Source organism: Triturus cristatus, chromosome 7 (genome assembly GCF_964204655.1).
Source record: "Triturus cristatus chromosome 7, aTriCri1.1, whole genome shotgun sequence".
Taxonomy (NCBI): domain Eukaryota; kingdom Metazoa; phylum Chordata; class Amphibia; order Caudata; family Salamandridae; genus Triturus; species Triturus cristatus.
In genome coordinates, this window is record NC_140590.1 from 271,286,594 (window position 1) to 271,308,444 (window position 21,851).

Here is a 21,851-nt window from a genome sequence, read left to right on the forward strand (position 1 = left end):
CAGGTCTTGCAAACCTTGGGGCATGGCTTGGGGCGAGATGGCTGCGCTGTAAGTGCAGCTCCACCGGCCGGCACATGGAAATCCTTAATTATCCTCTTCCATAGCCGCCATCCGTGACCAGACTCGGGAGGCACGTCTTGCTGCCGACGTGGTGCGTTGATTGGTGCTATAGCCAGGGGTAATTTGGTGTTCTGGTGCCGAATTAGACCTGCTGACGGCACGACGTGGCCGAACCAACACGGCAGTCGTGGAGTAGATCTGCCCCTGCTGACGCCCACAGCCTCGCTGGACGGACGGCTCTGCGGTGCTACCATTCGCTACTGGTCCAAGAGAGGCCTGCGTGAACCCATAGCATTCCACTGCGACCTCCGTGAGCCAGCTCAACTCCATCGTCGGCCGGAGGCGGGGCATTCAGCCGAGACTTGCGGCCCGACGCGGAGGTCTGGCGGGCATGACTGAGCCTCTGCTGGAGGGCCTATAGAGGTAGTGCGGTGGGTGTCTGCACTCACTCTGCGTTCCGGAATGGGGTGTTGCGTGTGTGATCTCTGCGGCCTCCCCCGGGATGTCTGCACATCCTGAAGCCGGCGCACGCACAGCGGCGCTCTGCCCGATCGCAGAGGACGAGGAGACGCAATCTTTGCAGGGGCCCGCTGGGAGCCAGATCAAGCCACTACGCACAGCGTCTGGAGCCTCCAGTACCTCCGGCGTCCCCTTCTGCCTTCGTTGTATGCCGTGGCCTGCTGCTGCATGAGGTGAGGTGGACGGTGGGAGCGGGGGCCATGATCTGCAATTGGACTCTGCCTGGGGCCTAGCTACCCTGCCACCCTCCCTCACGAACCTTGCCATTGAAGATATCCACCGTTGGAGCGCAGGGCAGTTGCAGCCCAAGTTTGGAGTCAGAGTGAGGACAGTATATAAGCGATTGTGGTGGTTCGTCGAAGGCTGACTGGTGCGCGCTGGCGCGAGTTGTGGTGTTGAGGCCTGCTAACCCCGCATGAAACAGCATGCTTGTTTGACATCATGACCCTACGCCCACATCGCTGTGTTGCCTTGCTGTGTGGGGCCTTTTTCTCCCTTTTTCCTCATCTCCCCTTTGAGCAAGTGTGGAACCACTGCAGGGGCACCCTACCTATAATCCTGGTTTTTCCGAGCACGTGGAAGCTCCAACTCCATATTATGCCCCCCCACGTTGTGAGCCACTGAGATACTTTTTCTGGGGACACTGACGTAAGATTGAGGCTGCTGCAATCCCTAGGCTCAATATTTGATCGCCACCACTACCTCACTGAGTCCTTCTTTGCTGTATGGCTGAACTGCTCTTGGTCGTCGCTCTCTGCCCAGCCCTGGCCGAATGGGTTTTATGTGGATGTGCGAAGGAACTGCGACAAGCGCACATTGATGTGACAAGCATACTTTCAACCTAGCGTTCATCACTAACTGCCTGCTGACGGTTACATTTGAGGGGAGGGTGCCCTTAGCTCATTGCTCACTGCCACGTGTTCGGCGCAAGCTGTACTCACACTTTGTGGCCCGCCATTGCAATCCTCTACGATGGGGAAATCTGACAAATCCCAGCCGCGCCTCACATACGAGCAACGGAAGTCTAATAGGCCAACTCGTGGGGCTACATCAGACTCTGAACTCGATGCCCCTGCTGAATCAGCAACCGCACTTGAAAAGACACTATCGGCGATCCAAGCTAGTTTAAAGTCTATAGATGGTAAGATTGAGGCCTTGAATGGACGCATGGACCACATGTCTGCCAAATTAGACAAGCAAGCCACAAGGATCGGCGAGGCCGAACAGCGTATCTCAGACACGGAAGATGGCCTCCAGCAGGTAATGCCCAAGGCCCTTGATATGGAGAGAGTGTTGACCGTAATTTAAGCCAAAAAAGAGGACCTTGAGGCGAGGTCACGTCGCAATAACCTGTGCATCACAGGCCTGCCAGAATCGACAAATGTGGCTAGTCAGGAAACATATGTTGAAAATATGCTGCGGTAGATTTTTGGGGCCGAAAATTTTTCCCAACTACACCTAGTGGAACGAGCACATCGGTCGCTATCGGTTACTTTGGTTGAGGAAGCTGACTGTTGAATTGTACTTGCAGCGATACCGACAGGGAATAAGAAGGATCACTGTAGTTTATATTCGATCATGTGTTCCCCTTCATGCGTTGTACACCTGTTTAGTTTGCTTTTTTCTGTTTTTTTTATGACCAATGCGTACTATACAATGCACCTTTATTATTGCTGTTCATGGATGGCTGGCGGTGGGTATAAATCGCGTAGTGGCCGGCCACCTCCCCTTACACCTAGGAAGTAGAAAGTGCTACAGCGCTTCCCGACGGGTAATCCCCACATCACATTTCTCATATGTCTTATACTGAGGGGGTATGTGTTAATTTAAGGGATGGCTTTGGCAAGTTGGGGGTGCTAAAGTGGGTGGGAGAGGGGGGTTCTATTGTTACGCAAGGGGATTTGTTTACAGTGATTGACCTGATAATTGAGTATTGGTACCTATGTGACAACACACTGATACAAAGCTGTGCACATGATATGTTTTTGTTCTTCACTCTTCATGGAACCCACAGGTGATGAATTTACATGTTTAACGTGTAATGTTCGTTGGCTCAATTCCCCCAAGAAAATCCGGCAGGTTTTTGCCTATTTGGATAGACACGGAGTCCAGATCGCTCTCCTTCAAGAATCGCACTTAACTAAAGTGACTGAGGCTAAGATTGCTGTTAAATGGGCCTGTTATAAGCTTGCTTTGTCGTATTCCTCCTATGCTATGGGTGTTCTCATCCTGCTAAAACAAGGTTTGCTATTTACACCAATTAAAGTACACCCAGACGACGAGGGGTGATAGGCTTTAGTGCATGGTAAATTGGGGGTGTCACTGGTGACTATTGTGAATGTCTATGTCCCCATTGTGGATGAGCCTGAAATGTTTGCACGTATTGTTAATGTACTGCAAGACTGGCTGGATGCCGAAGTATTATGGGGGGATTTTAATACACATCTTGATTGAGAAGTCTAGTCAACAATGTGGGCGCACTCCTAAAGCCGCTAAATGCATTAGAGAAGCCATGTCTGAGTTTGGATTGATAGCTGCTTGGCGACTTCGCAATTGTGACACAAGAGAGGGCACACATGCCACGCCGGCGTAAGGAAGTTGGTCTAGATTGGATTACTGGATGTTAAGTGAGGGTGCTAATGACTGGGTCACGGAAATAACTTCTCTTCCCCCGCATGCTATTCGATCATAACCCAGGTAGACTCACCATCCTTATACCCACTAACACTCCTAGACCATTCACATGGAGATTTCGATCCGAAGCCTTACTAGACCCGGTTTACAAAGAAACCATAAGAAAATAAATTGTGCAGAGTTTAGATAAATATGGGCTCTGTGGATAGTGCTGCTACTTTATGGGTGGCCTTTAAGGTCACGATCCGGGGGGCTTGCATCAGCGCCACGGTAGGTATTCTTAAAGATATTAGAGAGCAATTAACTAAAATAGAACAGGCTATAAAGCCTACCGACAGGATAGGGTCGGCAAAAAGGGAGGGGGTTTAGCTATCATAATCAGAGATCGGTTTGAGGGCCGAACAGCATTTATCCCTGCCACTTCATGTGAAGCCATGCACTTTAAAATAAAGTTTACAGCCCTTTTTAACTTTAAGGGAGTGCTATTATATCGTCCCCCTGGGACTAAAGCAGGCTTCCTTTCTAACCTCAACGCAATTACTGAATCAATTGCCACTGAAGAATCTACCACAATGAAGGGCGATGTGAATTTCCATCTAGAACAAGTGAATGACAGGGATACCGCTGTCCTTATATCAGACCTAGAAACATTAGGCCTTAGACAATTGGTCACCGCGTCCACCCACAAGGCAGGACACACGCTGGATGGTATCTTTTCCAACGTAGAGGGCTTGCATATATTAAATTTTCTGCCAATGCCTTGGACAGATCATTTTGCCATATTCAGCAGCCTGACAATTAAGGAACCACGTAGGAAGAAGGGTACTGCTATGAAGCCCTGCCCCTTCAAAGTATGGAAGAATCTAGACCAAAATCAATTTATAACACTACTGGACAAAACCTGCCCAACCCTATCCGATGATCCTACTATCGCCACCGGCCAATTTCACGATTGGCTTGGCGACGCCACAAATCTCCTGGTACCCACCAAGTGCCATTCTAGGAATAGAAGCACACCGACCGCTCCGTGGTATACCGAAGAACTATCAATCAATCAATCAGTGACACTTATAGAGCGCGCTACATACCCGTAGGGTCTCAAGGCGCTGGGGAGGGGTGGTGCCGCTACTGCTCGAACAGCCAGGTCTTCAGCTTCTTCCTGAAGGAGAGGTGGTCTTGGGTCAGGCGCAGGTCGGACGGGAGGGAGTTCCAGGTCTTGGCGGCCAGGTAGGAGAAGGATCTTCCTCCTGTAGTCGCTCTTCGGATGCGGGGGACAGCGGCGAGGGCGTGGTTAGCTGATCGGAGGTGGCGTTTGGGAGCGTAGAAGTTGACTCGGCTGTTGAGGTAGCTCGGGCCTTGGTCGTGTAGGGCTTTGTGTGCGTGGGTGAGGAGGCGGAATGTGATTCTCTTGTTGACGGGGAGCCAGTGAAGGCCTCTCAGATGTCCGGAGATGTGGCTGGATCGTGGGATGTCGAGGATGAGTCTGGCTGAGGCGTTTTGGATCCGCTGGAGTCTCTTCTGGAGCTTGGCGGTGGTCCCGGCGTAGAGGGCGTTGCCGTAGTCCAGTCGGCTGGTGACGAGGGCCTGGGTGACGGTCTTCCTGGTCTCTGTGGGGATCCACCAGAAGATCTTCCGTAGCATGCGTAGGATGTTGAAGCACGCCGAGGAGACGCTGTTGACTTGTCTGGTCATGGAGAGGGAGGAGTCCAGGATGAAGCCCAGGTTTCGTGCATGGTCAGTTGGTTTGGGTGCGGTGCCCAGGGCGGGGGGCCACCAGGAGTCGTCCCAGGCGGAGGGTGAAGGGCCCAGGATGAGGACTTCCGTCTTGTCCGAGTTCAGTTTCAGGCGGCTGGTCGTCATCCACTCGGCTACCTCTTTCATCCCTTCGTGCAGGTTGGCTCTGGCGGCGGCGGGGTCGTTGGTCAGGGAGAGGATCAGCTGTGTGTCGTCGGCGTAGGAGATGATGCTGAGGTGGTGTTTGCGTACGATGGCCGCGAGGGGGCTCATGTAGACGTTGAAGAGGGTGGGGCTCAGGGATGATCCTTGGGGGACGCCGCAGATGACTTCGGAGGCCTCTGACTTGTACGGTGGTAGGCGGACTCGCTGTGTTCTTCCGTTGAGGAAGGAGATGATCCATTCCAGCGCCTTGTCCTGGATTCCGATGTTGCTGAGGCGCCGTATTAGGGTGCGGTGGCAGACCGTGTCGAATGCCGCGGAGAGGTCTAGGAGGATGAGGGCCGCTGTTTCTCCGTTGTCCATCAGGGCTCGGATGTCATCTGTGGCGGCGATGAGGGCGGTCTCGGTGCTGTGTTTGGCTCGGAAGCCGGACTGTGAGGGGTCGAGGGATTCGTTCGTCTCGAGGAAGGCGGCCATCTGCTTGTTGACGGTCTTCTCGATGACTTTGGCTGGAAACGGGAGAAGCGAGATGGGGCGGTAGTTCTTGAGGTCGGTGGGGTCCGCTGTTGGTTTCTTGAGTAGAGCGCTGAGTTCGGCGTGTTTCCAGCTTTCAGGGAAGATGGCGGTGTCGAAGGATGTGTTGATGATGTCTCTCAGGTGGGGTGCGATGACAGCGTCGGACAACTAAGAGTCCTAAAACAAATAAGTAGGAACAGGGAAAGGCAATGGCGCAGAAGCTACGATGCCAAAAGTAAAACCATATATAAAGAATCATTGGCCATTTATAAATCCATGATTCTCGCAGCCAAAAAAACATTTTTCTCGGGGCAAATTGAAAACGCTAAAAACTCCAGTAGACAATTATTCAGTATAACCAAAACCCTTACTGGTAACGCACCAGATCTCAATCCTCCACCGTCACAACCACTTTGTGACGCGCTGTCTGAATTTTTCTTTTCTAAAGTTAACGACATATACCAAGCCTTCACCTCTAAAATCAACATTAGTAAAGCCTTCCTCGCTCATACCTCCTCAGGTAATATTTTGTCCAGTTTTAGGGCGCTCTCTATTGATCAAACAATAACCATCATTAAATCTATTAAATCTGGTTCGGCTCTGGACCCCTGCCCTTCCGCAGTTCTCTCTATGGTCATGGACACCATTGCCCCGGTCATCACACATGTCTGTAATACCATACTGACCTCCGGGAGCTACCCTGATTGCCTTAAAAACACGCTGGTTAAACCCCTGCTAAAGAAACCTAGCTTAGACAAGGAGGAGCTTAAGAACTATAGGCCCATAGCTAGTCTTCCTTTTCTAGCTAAAGTGGCAGAAAAAGCGATGAACCAGCAGCTCTCAGAGTATATAGAGGAACACCAGCTCCTGGACGATACACAGTATGGCTTCCGTAAATTCCATGGTACGGAAACCGCCCTCATCAAGGCAGCTGATGACATCCGAATCATCCGTGATCAGGGCGGGACAGCATTACTTGTACTGCTGGATCTCTCGGCAGCCTTCGACACGGTCGACCATAAGATCTTGGTCGATCGTGTCGGTAGGATGTGGCATTCACCATACGGCGAGAGATTTGCTCTCCTCCTTCCTGGCCGACAGAACACAGATGGTTATATTAGGACCATATCAATCAGCCAAGTTGTCACTCCCGTGTGGGGTTCCTCAAGGCTCCTCCCTGAGTCCGACACTATTTAATATCTGTGTGTCGGACCTGGCAGGTATCATCAAAGCATTTGGGATGAGCCTAACCTCATACGCAGATGACACGCAACTGGTGTTGGCCATCAAGGGTGAACGGATGGAAGTGGCAGAGCGCTTCCAAAATGCAATGTGCACGATCGGAGAGTGGATGGCAGGTAACTGCCTGAAGCATAACTCCGACAAAACGGAGGTGGGCATCTTTGGACCCCTCTCTCCGACCTGGCCCACTCTTTGGTGGCCCCCAGCTTTCGGCACTCCACCTAGCCCGACTTCCAAGGTCAGGAATCTGGGAGTCATTTTTGATGACCATCTTAACTTTATGGCACATGCCAATAAAGTAGCAGCCACAGCCCACTACAAACTGAAAATGATAAGGAAGATTATTCCATTCCTCCCAGATGTTGCCGCCAAAACACTGGTTAGCTCCTTGGTTCTTTCATCTCTAGATTATTGTAATGCACTTTTCTTAAATGCCCAAACCAGAGTCACAAATAAATTACAAACAATACAGAATGCGGCAGCCCGCCTCCTCTCCGGAATACCCAAATTTGCTCCCATTTCCGATACCATCAGGACATACCATTGGTTAACAATCAAAAACAGGATCAAGTTCAAATCCCTCTGTATAGTTTATAAGGTTCTCCATGATCAAGGCCCACGCCCTCTCAAAGACCAGCTCATACAATATCGACCGACTAGACAACTTAGATCTATGACTCTCAACCAACTAGTGGTCCCACGCTCTAAAACAGTTTCCTGGGGTGATCGCCGTTTTTCAGTTGCGGCACCCAAGATCTGGAACACGTTGCCACAACAAATCAGAACCAGTCCTTCACTCTTTCAGTTTCGTAAGAATCTGAAAACCTGGCTGTTTAACCAGTAATTTTGCCCTGGTCCCTCCACTGCAGGGGAGAGTCAGCTGCTTTGTCTAGCGCCGAGACGCCCATGGGTATTCGTTCTCACTCAATAAATGTCAGAAATAAATAAATAAATAAATTATTGCAGCTTGAAACAGATTACACTACAGACCCATGCGCGGCTACACCTGCTCGTATTCATGAATCCATTTTAGAGTACAATGAATGGATATATGTATCTAGCTGAATACCTATCAGACATAGCATGTGCCTGGCTGTCGGATGGCCACCGTGAGTATCTAAGTCAGCCGATTGAGTCGTCCGACATCCAAGAAGTGTTACGCTCTGTTGAATAACAAAGTTTCAGGGCCGGATGGCCTCACAGCAGATCTGCTTGAGGTTTATGGTGAAGGATATGAAACCAGACGTCTTCCTCCTTCGCTTCGCCAAGCCTTGATTATAACTTTACTTAAAAAGGATAAATCGCCTTCGGCATGTGAGTCATACCGACCACTATCTGGATGCAAAAATCCTTGCCGATTGACTCCAACCTCTTGTGCCCCTTTTGGTCCTCCCGATCAATCCGGTTTTATACCGGAGAGATCTACATCTAACACTCTCCGCACTTTATTTGCCATGTTCCACGTTCTGGATCCTGCTCTCCCTGCAGCTGCTGTAATGTTGGATGCAGCAAAAGCATTTGAGTCTATCGAATGGTGGTACCTGTTTCGTATTCTACAGCATATAGGATTTCTTTTGATGTTTATAGGCTGGGTAAGGCTCCTATATTCTGACCCCACGGCACGAGTGAGGGTGGGTGGGTTAACATTGGAGGCTTTCCAGATAGGGCATGGTACCCGCCAGAGCTGCCCCTTATCGCCCCTACTATTTTTTTAAATGTTGGGACCTTTGGCGTGCATAATATGTCAGCGGCGTAGCGAGACAGCTCTCAATTTCATTCATCGCCCTCTAGGAATTTCCATGTACGCTGACGATATGGTGCTGTTCATTGGAGAACCTCAAAACCACCTGGCCCCCGTGTTACGTGAATATATACGATTTGGTCTATTCTCCGGGCTGACCATTAATTGGGACAAATCGGTAATAATACCCCTCACAGAGATCACAACCCCCCTTGTTTGGAGTATCCACTACTGTGGTCCACTGACCCAGTTAAATACCTTGGTATTTGGGTACATCGGGACCCTGAGGTCATCGTTCGTGAAAATTATGGGAGAGTATGTACAGCCTTAGACCTCCAAGTGGACAAATGGCAAACGCTGACATTGTCGCTGGCGGATCGAATTGCTATTATAAAAATGATAGTTCTACCGCGTTTTTTATATCTTTTTAGTAATATTCCCAAAAAGCTCACTAAACTTTTTTTCAAAACGCTTAGATCATCACGGTTACGACTCATTTGGGGTGGCAAACAAGCTAGGGTGGGATGGGCAACGCTGACATTAGATTTTGTGTTCCGGATTTTTATATTTATTATTTATATGCCCAGGCGCAATATGCGTATTATTGGTACCGCCCTCACGCCTTCATCCCCCACGTGGCGGTTGAAGATGGCGACGCGCACCCTACTCCGTTCTCTGGCATCATCACACATTTAAAAAGAGGCACACCGAAGATCGAAATTAATACATTGGACACTACTATCGCCGCGTGGCAGGCAATTGGAACACTGGCAGCCAAATTACCCCTATATGCTCCAGCGTTACCCTTAGCGCATCACGCAGCACTATCAGTTGCACAAGAGGTGAGCCCAGTGCGCTCGCTACGCAAAGCAGGTATAGATACAATGCAAGACGTGTACCCAGAGGTAACTTTTATAACACCAGAGGAGCTTCAATACATCACCAACCCAACCATGTTGTTTCAATTTACGTTACACAGGTTGAAGCTTGCCCTTTGGGTGCACTACACTACGTTCCCTGGTGAGTCATCGGCTTTGCACTCTTTACAGCTATTATTAGTTGCGCCCACACGCCGTAAACTGGTGACTAAATTATATAGAGCAGTACGGGATGAGAGGGTTTCAGCTCCAGATAACACCATGAGCCGCTGGAATGAAAAGATCACCCCTCCTCATACTCTACTTGAATGGGAACAGGTATGCACCCTAACTAGCTCTCTTACACCAAATGGCAATCTGAGGATTATACATTTTATGTATGTTCACCAAGTGTACCACACGCCCTACCGGTTACATAAACAAGGCCTTCATGATACAAGTAATTGCAAGCGTTGTGGCCAAGCGGAAGCAGACTTCTGGCATCTAGTTTGGGAGTGTGGGCTTGTGTTTAGCTTCTGGGGTGATGTAGTGCAACGCATACAGATCATGACCCAGCTGCAATGTTTGCCACAGGCTTGTTTATTATGTTATGTGCCTCAGTTAAAAGGTATCACTGGCAGGTTTGTTAGAATTGCTTTATTGATGGCAAAACGTCGAGTGGTGCTGACATGTGAGAGCCCTCTCGCCCCTCAAGTGGATCATTGGCTTAGAGATTTAGTGTACTGCAAAGAAAATCTTTAACTTTATGCAGAAGAACTTCCATCCTCATGTAAACCCAAGGACATTTGGAAGCCATTGCGACAATACCTTCGATTGCAAGCCCAGGAACAATCATCACCTGACCAGGAGTGATACTACTACGTTATCATGATTTAACCAAATAAGTTGATAGCATTGTATGATATGTGAAGCACAGGCTCATGTTGCTACTGAAGTTCGATCAGTCACGAGTTGTTTGTTCTTATTGTGTGAATGCGCTGCCTTGCAAGGCAGAGATGCCATTTATGTTTCTCTTTTGTTTTTGTTTTTTGTAAAAACCCAATAAATAAATAAAAAATAAAGATTAAATCGTGACCTACCCAAGCACTCATAATGAAAGCACCTACAATATTACAATGTAATAATAACCACTTTATAACAACATTTAAATATCAAAAGGAGATAGAAAATAAATTGCCATCTAACTGGACACTCACAGTGCACACACAATACGTAAAAATAAGCATGCATTATGTATGTGCTATTTTTACGGTGTTTACCTAGCCAAAAGGCAGCGGAGTGCTGTAAAGGGTCAGAGACAAACATAAAGTTAATGAGTTATAGAAAAGGTAAAAGATTTTTTTTTTTTAAAGTCTTGCAAACGTTCAACTTTGTGGAGCATTTGCTTGCTGAATTGTAAGACTGCGTTTCTGTGTACAACCTCCTTTCCCAAAATGATCAGAGGGTACAATGCTGCCCCTGCTGAAAATATTCAGCATCAGCCACAAAGTTCTACCCAATCTTCGTGCTTGGAGTCGGATCCAGCATATATTCACTTTGCCTTCCCTTTATAACACCCCATTATTTTTAAAGTTGCAAAATCATCTTTCCAGCCGGTTGGAAAGCTGGGAGAGCTGGATGTAAGATAAGTAATATTTACCACACAGTAATTCCATTACTATTAATGATCGTTACACTCCCTCTCTTGCATTCTGTGTGTTTTTTGCTCTAACTTTGCCTGCCGGAAAGAAACATAATGGAATTGGGCCGAGATGATTCGTGATTCACACGTAGGGTGTCCACACCTGTACTTTAAGAGGGAATGGAGTCTGATAAATTTGAAAAGGATAGAGTTTGTTCATCCTGTGGCGCAGGTAGTTCCCACCCCTTGTAACTAATGGAAAGGAATGAGCGTCATATACTGGGTGTTCAGGATTACTTCCAAGATACCCAACTATGGCTTTGAAACCTCAATAAAATTGCACACCAATCCCAGCTTGTTTTCCATGAAATGAGCTTCAGTTATAATAGTGCCTGGTAGCAAACTCCTGCCATTGATCTCTAAGTTAGGATTCCATGCGAGACCCAAAGGTGTGGATGTGCTTCTAATCAGACTGCTACTGAGGAGGTTCCAGAAATTCCTGACTTGACACTGGCAAATAGGAAAAAAATAATCTATGTGAAAATGTTTAAAAATTACCAATGCTGCATACCTATAGTTGTAGGATGTATTTTCCTCCAGCAAGGACATCCTCTCCAGATTCCTATGCTACTCGGAGTTCCTACTTGTACTTAGATTTGAATATCATTGCTGTGAAAATTAACTTTACCAGCTCCAACCGAGCCTTGCATTCTCTATGGCCTCCGTTGCAACAGGGCTGGGACTGCAAACAAGGCTTCCTGGTGGTCTTATGTAATGTTTGAAAGTGCTATGCATTCTGGATTTTTAACCACAACAATTTACCTCATGTGACGTCTGGTTTTACATTTACTATTCTCAACATGAAAAGTACGATTGGCTAAAAAAACAAACCCATAGATAGCTGAATAGGGCGGTCACTTGCTGGATTGTTGCAGGTAAGTAACCTTTCAATCATGCCACACTTTTATTTCTGAGGCAGTAATAGTTTGTCGAACATTGAAGTAGTAAAGCGAATAATGCAGGATTAAGTGATCTGTAGATTAATTATACATCCCTCTCTTGCTAAAAGATGTACTGTACTTCTGCTGCATGAGGGTCTTCACTGAATGACATAATCGGGTTTCAAGCATTTCTGATCCCCGGAGTACATTCTCTTCATTGTGATGCATAGGTCTAGGGCTAGATCCCATGTCCTTAGTCCTGGCCCCCAACCTTTCCTAATAGTCCATGCTAGCCATCCACACCCAGCTCTGATGATGCAGCTCAATCTTCACCGAGCCCTCTTGCTTTTCGAGTGGTATAACCCACAAACCACTACATCAGTGCACTTCAATCATGACCTACATTTCCCTTGCATACGGCCCTGGGAGCCGCTCTCACTCTGTTGTTCATTAGTCCTTCCTTGCAGCTCACTTAAGCCCACTCACTGCGTTATGAATAGAGATTCAAAATAATCAATCCATGCTGACCCTCAGAATTTATGAGGTTGATAGTAATTATCTGCCATCAGGATCATTGTAACAATGTATAAAAAAATATGTCCTGGTACTGAAATAGCCTATGTTTCTTGCTGGATAGCAGAGTGGCGTGTTCTGGGTGTACCCTGATGGGAATCTTTTTGTCCAACAGTACTTGGAGTCCATCAAGCCTCTGATGGATGATGAGCAGTTCAAAAGGATGACTGCCTTGGCAAAGGACTTTGAGGTGAACCTAGCTCCACGGCTGCAGTGGTACCTGAGGCTCAAGTCTTGGTGGGCGTCTAACTACGTAAGAGGAATAATTTCAGACTAAACTTTCTTTTGTGTATTTTTCCCTTCTTTATTCAGCTCTCAAAATAATGGATGCTCCTTTACACTAGTTCATTCTGTGACGTTTCTCTCATGTTCATTTTATGGCATATCGTCATAACAAACCTTCTATAATAGTATGACAGCCGTTTATTGTCTCTTTCATGCTTGGCAGCTGTCATGCTACCACTTTCCCTTTAGCACATTGTTGTGTTTTTCCGACTCAGAGGAGTGGGTGTAAAAAGGCAATGCTGATTGGCAACACTAGACATTCAGTTACTCAAACTCTATTTTCACTGCTGTCTGGTTTCCTGTATGAGGGCTCCCTCCCCTCTCTTTCTGTTTCAACATATGGTAGAATCTTTTCTATTTTCAAGTACACTAGACCCTTGACTCCAAAGGTAGGAAGGAACTGTAGTACCTGTGTTGTGCATAATCAGGCTAAGCAGATCTAAATGTGTCTTATCAATTATATATTCCTCCTTTCTGAGTCTGTTGTCATACATTGTTGGGTATCTTCTTTTGGTACCTAGCAGTGCCACTCTTTTTCCTTATTATCCTAGAAACACAGCCAATATGTAAGCATTCTGAACATATTCCTCTAAACTCCATCAAGAACTTTCTTTCTCTTCAGCGAGTCCAGGATTTTGAGGCTGTGATCCCGATATTGCTGTGAAATGCTGCTGTACCAGCTTTAACAGTTCTTAAGCTGCTTGCCCTTCTGACCTCTTGCATTCTGCTGGTGCCTTATGCTCAGTGGCACATGTGAGCCCTTCAGAGGAACTTGTCTTTGCAGTGCCTTTAGGACCTGATCCACGTGTCCAAGGCGATCAAGACGTTAAGTGATTGATGTACATCAAGTTGAAGGTGCAGCATGCCATTTTCCTTGACGCTCTGACAGGTCATTGTGGTGATGAATACATAATCTCTCAATTGGTGAGTTTACCTGAATGACGTGGAGAAGAGGTTTTGGTCTTCGGTGGAGAAGTGCTATGGTGTAAATATTCTGGAGTTTTGTTCAGGGTGCCTAGCTGTCAAACCTTTCCTGCCTTCAGTCAAGGGCAAGCGATCCAGATGCTAACAATTGACAAGACTGTCATGTTGTATTGGAACAGGCAGGGTTGATTGGGCTCAGGTTCTCTCTGGTTGGAGGCGTTGAGCCAATGGTGCTGGCTGGCACTTCTTGGGATCTCCCTGATGGTCAGTCTCCCAGCACAATCCCTCAATATATGTGCACACAAACTCATCAGGTGCTGTCTTGCTAATCACAAGTGTCGTCTACACCCATGGATGGCACAGGGCATCTATGCCCAATGGAGCATGCATCTGTTGACCTTTTAGCCTCCGTTGAAAATGCTCATTGGTCAGGGTCTGATGGTCTTCTGTCACAGGAGCATACTTGCCATTGCCACCTTTTATCATTTGCACTTAGCCTTTTCTGCCATATGATATAGTTACACCTGTCCCTGTAAACTCCTAACCATTTATTTACATTCTCTTGCAGTCCCTTTAATATTTTACATTTCACCCCCTAGTGTTTGGCTGGCTTGCTCCTCTGTTTATTCCCTTTTTGTCTGTATTTATGTTCCTCATTGCTGATGTGTTCCTAATGGTTCTCTGACTCTTTGCTCTCCCTTTCCTGTATCAGGCCGTATCTTTTGTTCTCTTTCTTGCTTTCTCTTATCTCAATGCATTTTGCTCCTCCTTGCTCCAGAATTTCCCCTATCGCCTGTGTGTTGGCATCACTCTACCTCGTGTCTGCTTATCCTTTTTGTTCTCATCTCTCATTGCTTTGTTCCCTCTTGTCTGTTTCTTCACTCCTATATTTGTTCCTTTCAAAGTTCTTACCTATTAAGAATCTATCTTCTGTCTTGTTTGTGAACATCTTCTTAAATTGTCATGCTCACTTGCCACGTCTAAATTCCTCTTTCTCATCTCTGCTTATTGTGATTCTTAACTTGTATCTGTTGCTGTTCATTGTTCTCTTATTTCTTCTTTGTTACTTGACTAATTTTTCCTGTTCCTTTGCTTGAATTAATTCTTTTAGTTTATTTCAGGTAAGCGACTGGTGGGAAGAATATGTTTATCTGCGTGGACGAAGTCCCATCATGGTAAACAGCAATTACTATGCTATGGTAAGACTTATTTCTTCTATCGTCCTTTGCTTTTTTCTAGACAGAATCACCCCACTCTCTAATACTGCATTGTATAACACAACTTTAGTCCTTGTTCCTTTGCAGTTTATCATTGTGGAGTTATTTGTATCCCAGTCTGTGTGTACTATACTCTGTCAAACATACCCTGGTACTTCTAAGGTGCCAGTGTCTGACAAGCAGATAAGGAAGCCCATACTTTATAATGGAGTGGGATTTTTTTTTTCTGCCTCCGCTTACCCTCATTCACACCTGGTTGTGAATTGCGGTGCAGGCAGGCAAGACTGAACAATGCTTCTTTGGAAAGAAATGGTATTTTAAAGCTGTTTGAGATCTTGTGCAAGGGTCCCCTTGATCCACCCTTTTGGAAACTCACGAAAACACACATCCTACCTAATATGACAGAGTGGAGAGCAAGGTTTTGTTATGTGTATTGATACAGCTTTCAGTGCCTGCATAGAGACATTCTTGCATTTTTGTTTGCAACAAACATTGAAGCTGTAAGAATAACCAAAGCTAGAATAAAACATAGCACCAATCATTTTATTTTATTTATTTATTTATTTGGCGATTTTTAGAGCGCGCAAATACCCAAGGGTGTCTCGGCGCTGTGGTTGCGGAACTCTCAGGAGGAAGGGAGGATTAGGCAGGGAACAACCATGTCTTTAGTTTTTTTCTAAAGTTGAGAAGGGTCGGAGCACACTTGATGTATAGAGGAAGTGTATTCCATAGTATGGCTGTAGCCACGGAGAAGCGTTTGTCACCCCAATTGGCCCTTCTTGTACGGGGGACCATGAGTAGATGCGCAGAGGATGAGCGCAAGGCTCTTGTGTGTTTAAGCGGTCGAAAGGCTCTTCTTAGGAATAGCGGTCCGTGATCATGAATAGCCTTATATGCTATGCATAAAGCTTTGAATTTGATACGGCTCCTCACCGGTAGCCAATGTAGCTGTCGGATGTAGGGTGAGACAGATGCAAATTTAGGGATGGAAAGCAGAGTCCTAGCTGCTGCATTCTGCACTGTTTGCAGTTTATTGAGGACCTTCTGTTGTGCATTGAGTAGCAATGCATTGCAGTAGTCAGTTTTGGAAAATACTAATGTACTGACCAGGGTTTTGCCTGCATGTGGAGGAAGGTATGGAATTAATTTTTTTATCCTTTTTAGTATGTAAAAGGAAGAGGAAACCACTGAATTGGCATGTTGCTGGAATGACAGCTTGTTATCGAAGATGACTCCCAGGTTGCGTACCTTCGTTACAGGTTCTGGGGGTTGTCCCATCTGGTGGGGCCACCATTGTGGGGACCAGGTGGGTTGAAGCCTCCCGAATGTCATCACTTCTGTCTTATCAGAATTGAGTTTAAGACAGTTGGATGACATCCAGGCGCTTATTGCCTTCATTCCCGTTTGGAAATTGGCTGCCACTGAGATTCCATCATTCTATATCGACAGTACCAGTTGGGTGTCGTCGGCGTAGGTAGTGAGGGAGATTCCGCAGGATATTATGACCCTCGCCAGGTCCGACACATAGATGTTGAATAGTGTCGGACTTAGCGAGGATCCCTGCGGTACTCCACATGGCAGGGAGAAGGTCTGGGATGTGAAATTGCCTAGTTTCACAGTTTGCGGACGGTTTGACAGAAATGAGGCCAGGAGGTTTTTTGCTTTGTCTGTAACTCCTATGGCCTCGACACGGTCGATCAAGGTGGCATGGTCGACCGTGTCGAAGGCCGCAGATAGGTCCAAGAGTATCAGGACTGCGGCTCCTCCGTTATCCATCGTGTATCTAATCTCATCTGCTGCTTTTAGCAGTGCCGTCTCTGTTCCGTGGCCCTGTCGAAACCCAAATTGGGTGTCATCCAGTAGATTGTTGTGGTGAATATAGTTTGACAGCTGGATATTCATGATCTTTTCAAAGATCTTTGCGGGGAATGGGAGGCATGCGATGGGCCTGTAGCTAGCAGGAAGGAGAGGATCTAGGCTGGGTTTTTTGAGTAGAGGTTTAATTATTGCTTTTTTCCATACCGGGGGGTAAACACCAGATGCAAACATTGCATTGCAGATGGTGGTTAGAGGTGGAGCAATAACTTCCGGGATGAGGTTGAGGATGCTAGGGGGGGGCAAGGATCTAGAGGTGAACCAGATTTGGTTCGAGCGATCAGGGGTTGGATGAATTCACAGGTGGTAGGTTCGAAAGCTGCGAATGTGGGGCCAGTATCAACGCTAGAGTCAGAGGGAATGGGCGCAACGTCGGGTGTGAACGTATTGAAGATGGTTCTGACCTTGTCCTCGAAGAAGTTGGCTAATGCATCAGAAAGTGCTTGAGATCCTTCTGACTGAGGAGCAGGTGGGTTAGATAGGTATGTTACTACTTGGAATAGTTTCCCTGAGGAGTTTTTAGCCTGATTAATTTGGTTTGTGTAATACGTGGTTTTCTCTGTTTTTATGAGTTTTTTATAGTTGGAGAGAGCGCTTTTGTAAATGATTTTGTCAGGCGTATTGAAGTTGCCAATTTCGGTTGAGACGTGCTTTCATCGTTCTGGACCTCTATGCCATTAGACTTGACGTTGCTCAGCAATTTACTTCCAGTCTTACAGGCAAAAAGTATCCCCTCTTAAGACAAGTGTGAAATGCGCTATTCTCCAGTATTGGGGTATCTTTCATAGATTCCCATGCCTGAATCATTCCCCGTTGTCGGAGTGGGTGTCCCACGGTACATAAAAAAGCAATAATTATGCACATAATAACCATAACATAGGTAACATAGAACCAGGAAGTAAAGTAGTTAGAAACTACAAGGAAAAAAACTTCCACATTGATGACTTGTCCAAGTCATTATATACAGTCCAATCTGCAGTCAATCAGGCGACAGCACCCTCCAGAATGTTCTCCTCAGAGGCTCGGGCTCTCATATTTTCTACTGCACGTCGTGTGAAGGGAGTCTCCTTGAGCTCTGCTCAGTACTCTTCTATTTCTTCAGGAATTTTCTTCAGTTCAGGATGTCTTCATCTAAGAAATCTCTCTTTCGACCTTGTAAGAAGCTTCGGCTGTTTTCGGAGGACCCCCACAAGATGTGCATTTATTGCCTGTATCCTGATCACTAAGTGAGAGACTGCAAGATCTGTAGGACCTTCCCTCAAAAAACTCTCAGACAGAGAAGGACCTCTACTTCTGTGGCTACAGAAGATTAAGGATCAGGACAACCCCTTATCTGATGTGGGGAGTGTTACCTCGGGCTCAACTATGTCCTCTAGGAAGAGGATTGGTGAGGAGTATTTGTCTTCTCCTGGGGCTAAGGTGTTGAGAAAACAGAAGACCTCTAAAGGTGCTGAATTGCCTTCCACCTCAAAAAAGGCTCCTCCACCTCCTAAAAGTAAGCCTCTGCCTACTACGCCCCCGGGAAAAACTGCGAAGTCTCTGGCTTCAAAACGACTTTCTGAGAAGGATTTACCTCAGACAAAAGTTCCGTCAACAACGACGACTTCGTCGACGAAACTCATCGTCGACGCTACAACGACGTCGACTGCCACCTTCTCGTCGCCGAGACCACAGATGATCATGTTGTCTGCATTATCACTGTTGACGCTGGTTTCCGTCTCCGTGAGGTCAATCTCATCGACTAGGGAAATTAGATCTACCGTCGACGTCCCTTCCGACGACGAAGATTAGAAAGATCTCCGTCAACGGCTCCCTCGTCGACGCTACAATTATCTTCTCGCACAGAGTTTCAGGTTTGGTCAGCGTCTACGGCCACGGCACCCTCTGCACCGTCTACGACGTCTGTGCAATTACCACCATTGACAACAGCATCTTCCTTGCTGCACAGACGTGGTTATTCATTAGAAGCCCTCTCTCCACTGCATATTTCTCCTACTAAGGTACCTCTAGAGTTACCTGAACAATTACTGGATTATGGGGAGGATGATGAGGAGTCTGAAGAGGATGACAGAGCCCTTCAGAATTATTCATTAAATATCACAAGGAGGATCAGGATGACAATCCTTCGGCAGAGACTGTGGGTCCAGCTCCAGATGCGATCCCGACGGCACAAATGCCTTTGGCTCTAATAAACAATCTACAACTCATGTTAGATGATTATTATCGCCGTTTCCCTCCATCTGAATCGGCTTCGTCCATTCCACCGACACCTGTGCCTCAAACGTCCTTTTCTGCTTTGAGGTCACCCTGACCACCTTCTCCAGTGCCTTCTCATCATTCCCATGATGCTCACACCTCGGACGACGATAGGGAGGAAGGAGAATTGGATGACAGATCGCTTCTTACAGAGTGGGATGATTACCAGATACAAACTCCGTCTCCTTCAACTCCAGCTCCCATCGATTCTCCTCCAGTTGACATCTGAGGTGCTCATCTTCTTATGGAAGGGCCAACACAAAGGTTCCTCCTGCCTAAAGAAACAAAAAAGGATGAGTGTTTCCTATACGACTTTAAAGATCAGCCGAGGAAGCAGGTACAAACTATCCCAATCATTGACTTCATTTGGAAAGAGGGATTGAAGGTCATGAAAGCTCCTGCTTCTGTTCCTGCGTCCTGCTTCGCCTCGACAAAAAATATAAGGCACCAGATAACTCACCTGCATGCCTCATAGGTCAACCAATAGCTGACTCTGTTATTGTCTAAGCGGCACAACGACGAGATAGAAACCCCTCCTCTCCGGTCACAGCTCCTCCGGATCGGGATGGCAGACGATTGGACGCTATTGGAAGAAAGGTTTCCACCATGGCAGTGACGACCGTCCGTGCTGCTAATTCACTGGCCATTTTAGGCCGGTACGACAGACAGATGTAGTCTGACATCTCTCCCTACATCGACATATTGCCGGAACCATCTAAATCGGAAGCTTTAAAAATCCTGCAAGAAGGAAAGCGGATCTCTGCTGAAATGGATTCGGCCGTGGATGCCGCATCTACAGGAGGTTCAGGCAAAGATAATTGATATGCCGTTTGATGGTGAATCACTGTTTGGCCAACATGTGGATGAGGCCCTTCAGGCCATTAAGAAAGATACCGAGACAGCAAGATCTCTGTGTAATCTCCAGTTTCAGAAGCCGCCCTTTAGTGGCGCTAAGGGCCGTGGATCCTTTTCTAGTCGAGGAGGATATAACCAACAAAGGTCATACCAGTCCTTTCAAAGTAACCAACGATACCAGTCTCAACGCCAACAGACTTACCGACAACGAAATACCTCCTATTCACAGTATAAGAGAAAGCCCTCCTATCGCATACGAGATACATCTAAAAAACAGTGACAGCCACCACCTGCCACCTATTCTACCGCCTACCCCTTTAAAAGTTGGAGGGAGAAGCTCCCAATTTTACTCGAACTGGTCCGCTATAACATCAGACAAGTGGGTCCTGGACATTGTGGCCAGAGGTCATGTTCTAGAGTTCATAAAGATTCCTCCAAACTCTCCTCCAGCTCATCTTAAGGAGCTTTTTCCCCAAATAAATTTGATGCTACGAAAGGTAGAAATCGAAATGGTCCCTCAATTGCAAAGAGGAACCGGGTTTTATTCAAGTTTTTGATAAAGAAAAAATCGGGAGAATGGCGCCCCATTCTGGATCTTCTCTCCCTCAACAAATATTTTAAAAAGTTATCTTTCCGGATGTTAACTCTTCAAAAAATCCTTCAACTCCTTTCTGCGTGGGATCACATGGCCACCCTCGACCTCCAGGATGCGTATTTCCATGTACCAATTCTACCCAGACACAGAAAATTCTTGCGGTTCAGAGTGGCTGGCAGGGACTTCCAGTTCAAAGTCCTTCCTTTCGGACTACGTTCCGCACCCCGTGTGTTTACCAAGGTTCTAGCACCGGTGGCCGCACACCTTCGTCTGGAGGGGATCCAAATCTTTCCGTATCTAGACGACTGCCTTATCAAGGCGAATTCTTTCGCAGTCGCAAGCGCCCACATTCAGAGATGTTTGTCCCTCTTCCAATCTCTGGGCCTCTCCATCAATCTCGACAAGTCTCATCTCGTCCCATCGCAAAGAAAGACGTTCTTGGGAGCCATGTTAGACACTCAACTGACACAAGCATTTGTCTCAAACGAAAGGCAACAAAACATTTGCAGACTTGCCCACCTGTTGCGATCAAAAAGGTGCGTTTCAGTCCGGCAGTTAGTCATTTCTGAGGATGATTTCTTCCTGCATTCCTTTAGTCCCCAACTGCCGTCTCAGAATGAGGCCCCTACAAGAAGAGCTCAACGACCAATGTTTGCAGGTTTCAGGGTCCTTCGATCTCATTCGCATCACTCCCCGAATGCGAGAAGCCTTACTCTGGTGGGCTCGCAAAAGGAACGTGGAAAAAGGGTGCGCATTCCTAGTGGAATCTCCAAGTTTCACCATCACCACTGATTCATCTCTCGAGGGGTGGGGAGCACACCTTCGAGGGCTGACGGTCAGCGGCAAGTGGAACGTCCAGCAGCGGACGTGGCATATCAACCTCCTAGAATTGCTAGCCATCTTCCTGGCCCTAACATCTTTTCGCACCATTATTCTGGGGGTATCAGTATTAATCCGGACGGATAACACAACAAGTATGCACTACTTGAACAAACAAGAAGGAACAAGGTCTGCCCTGCTCTCTCAACAAGCCCAACAAATTTGGGACTGGGCGATACGACACAGGAGCAGCTTGTCAGTGATGCATGTTCCGGGAGTTTCCAATGTCCTGGCGGATTCCCTCAGCAGACCAAAAGTATCCAATCACGAGTGGGAGCTACATCAACCAACGTTGGATCGAATTTTTCTGGAGTGGGGTCGTCCCGATCTAGACCTGTTTGCGA

At 47.0% G+C, this 21,851-nt stretch overlaps 1 protein-coding gene across 8 annotated transcripts in view; it reads left to right on the forward strand.

The window, feature by feature from the left end:
• Positions 1 to 21,851, forward strand: part of LOC146809390 (carnitine O-palmitoyltransferase 1, liver isoform-like) — a 406,858-nt gene that overhangs the window by 132,055 nt on the left and 252,952 nt on the right. For all 8 annotated transcript variants that reach the window (XM_085616202.1, XM_085616204.1, XM_085616209.1 and 5 more), the window contains 2 exons: positions 12,737 to 12,874; positions 14,952 to 15,029. In XM_085616202.1, the coding sequence (XP_085472328.1) occupies positions 12,737 to 12,874; positions 14,952 to 15,029 (216 nt within the window). The remainder of the gene's footprint in view (positions 1 to 12,736; positions 12,875 to 14,951; positions 15,030 to 21,851) is intronic.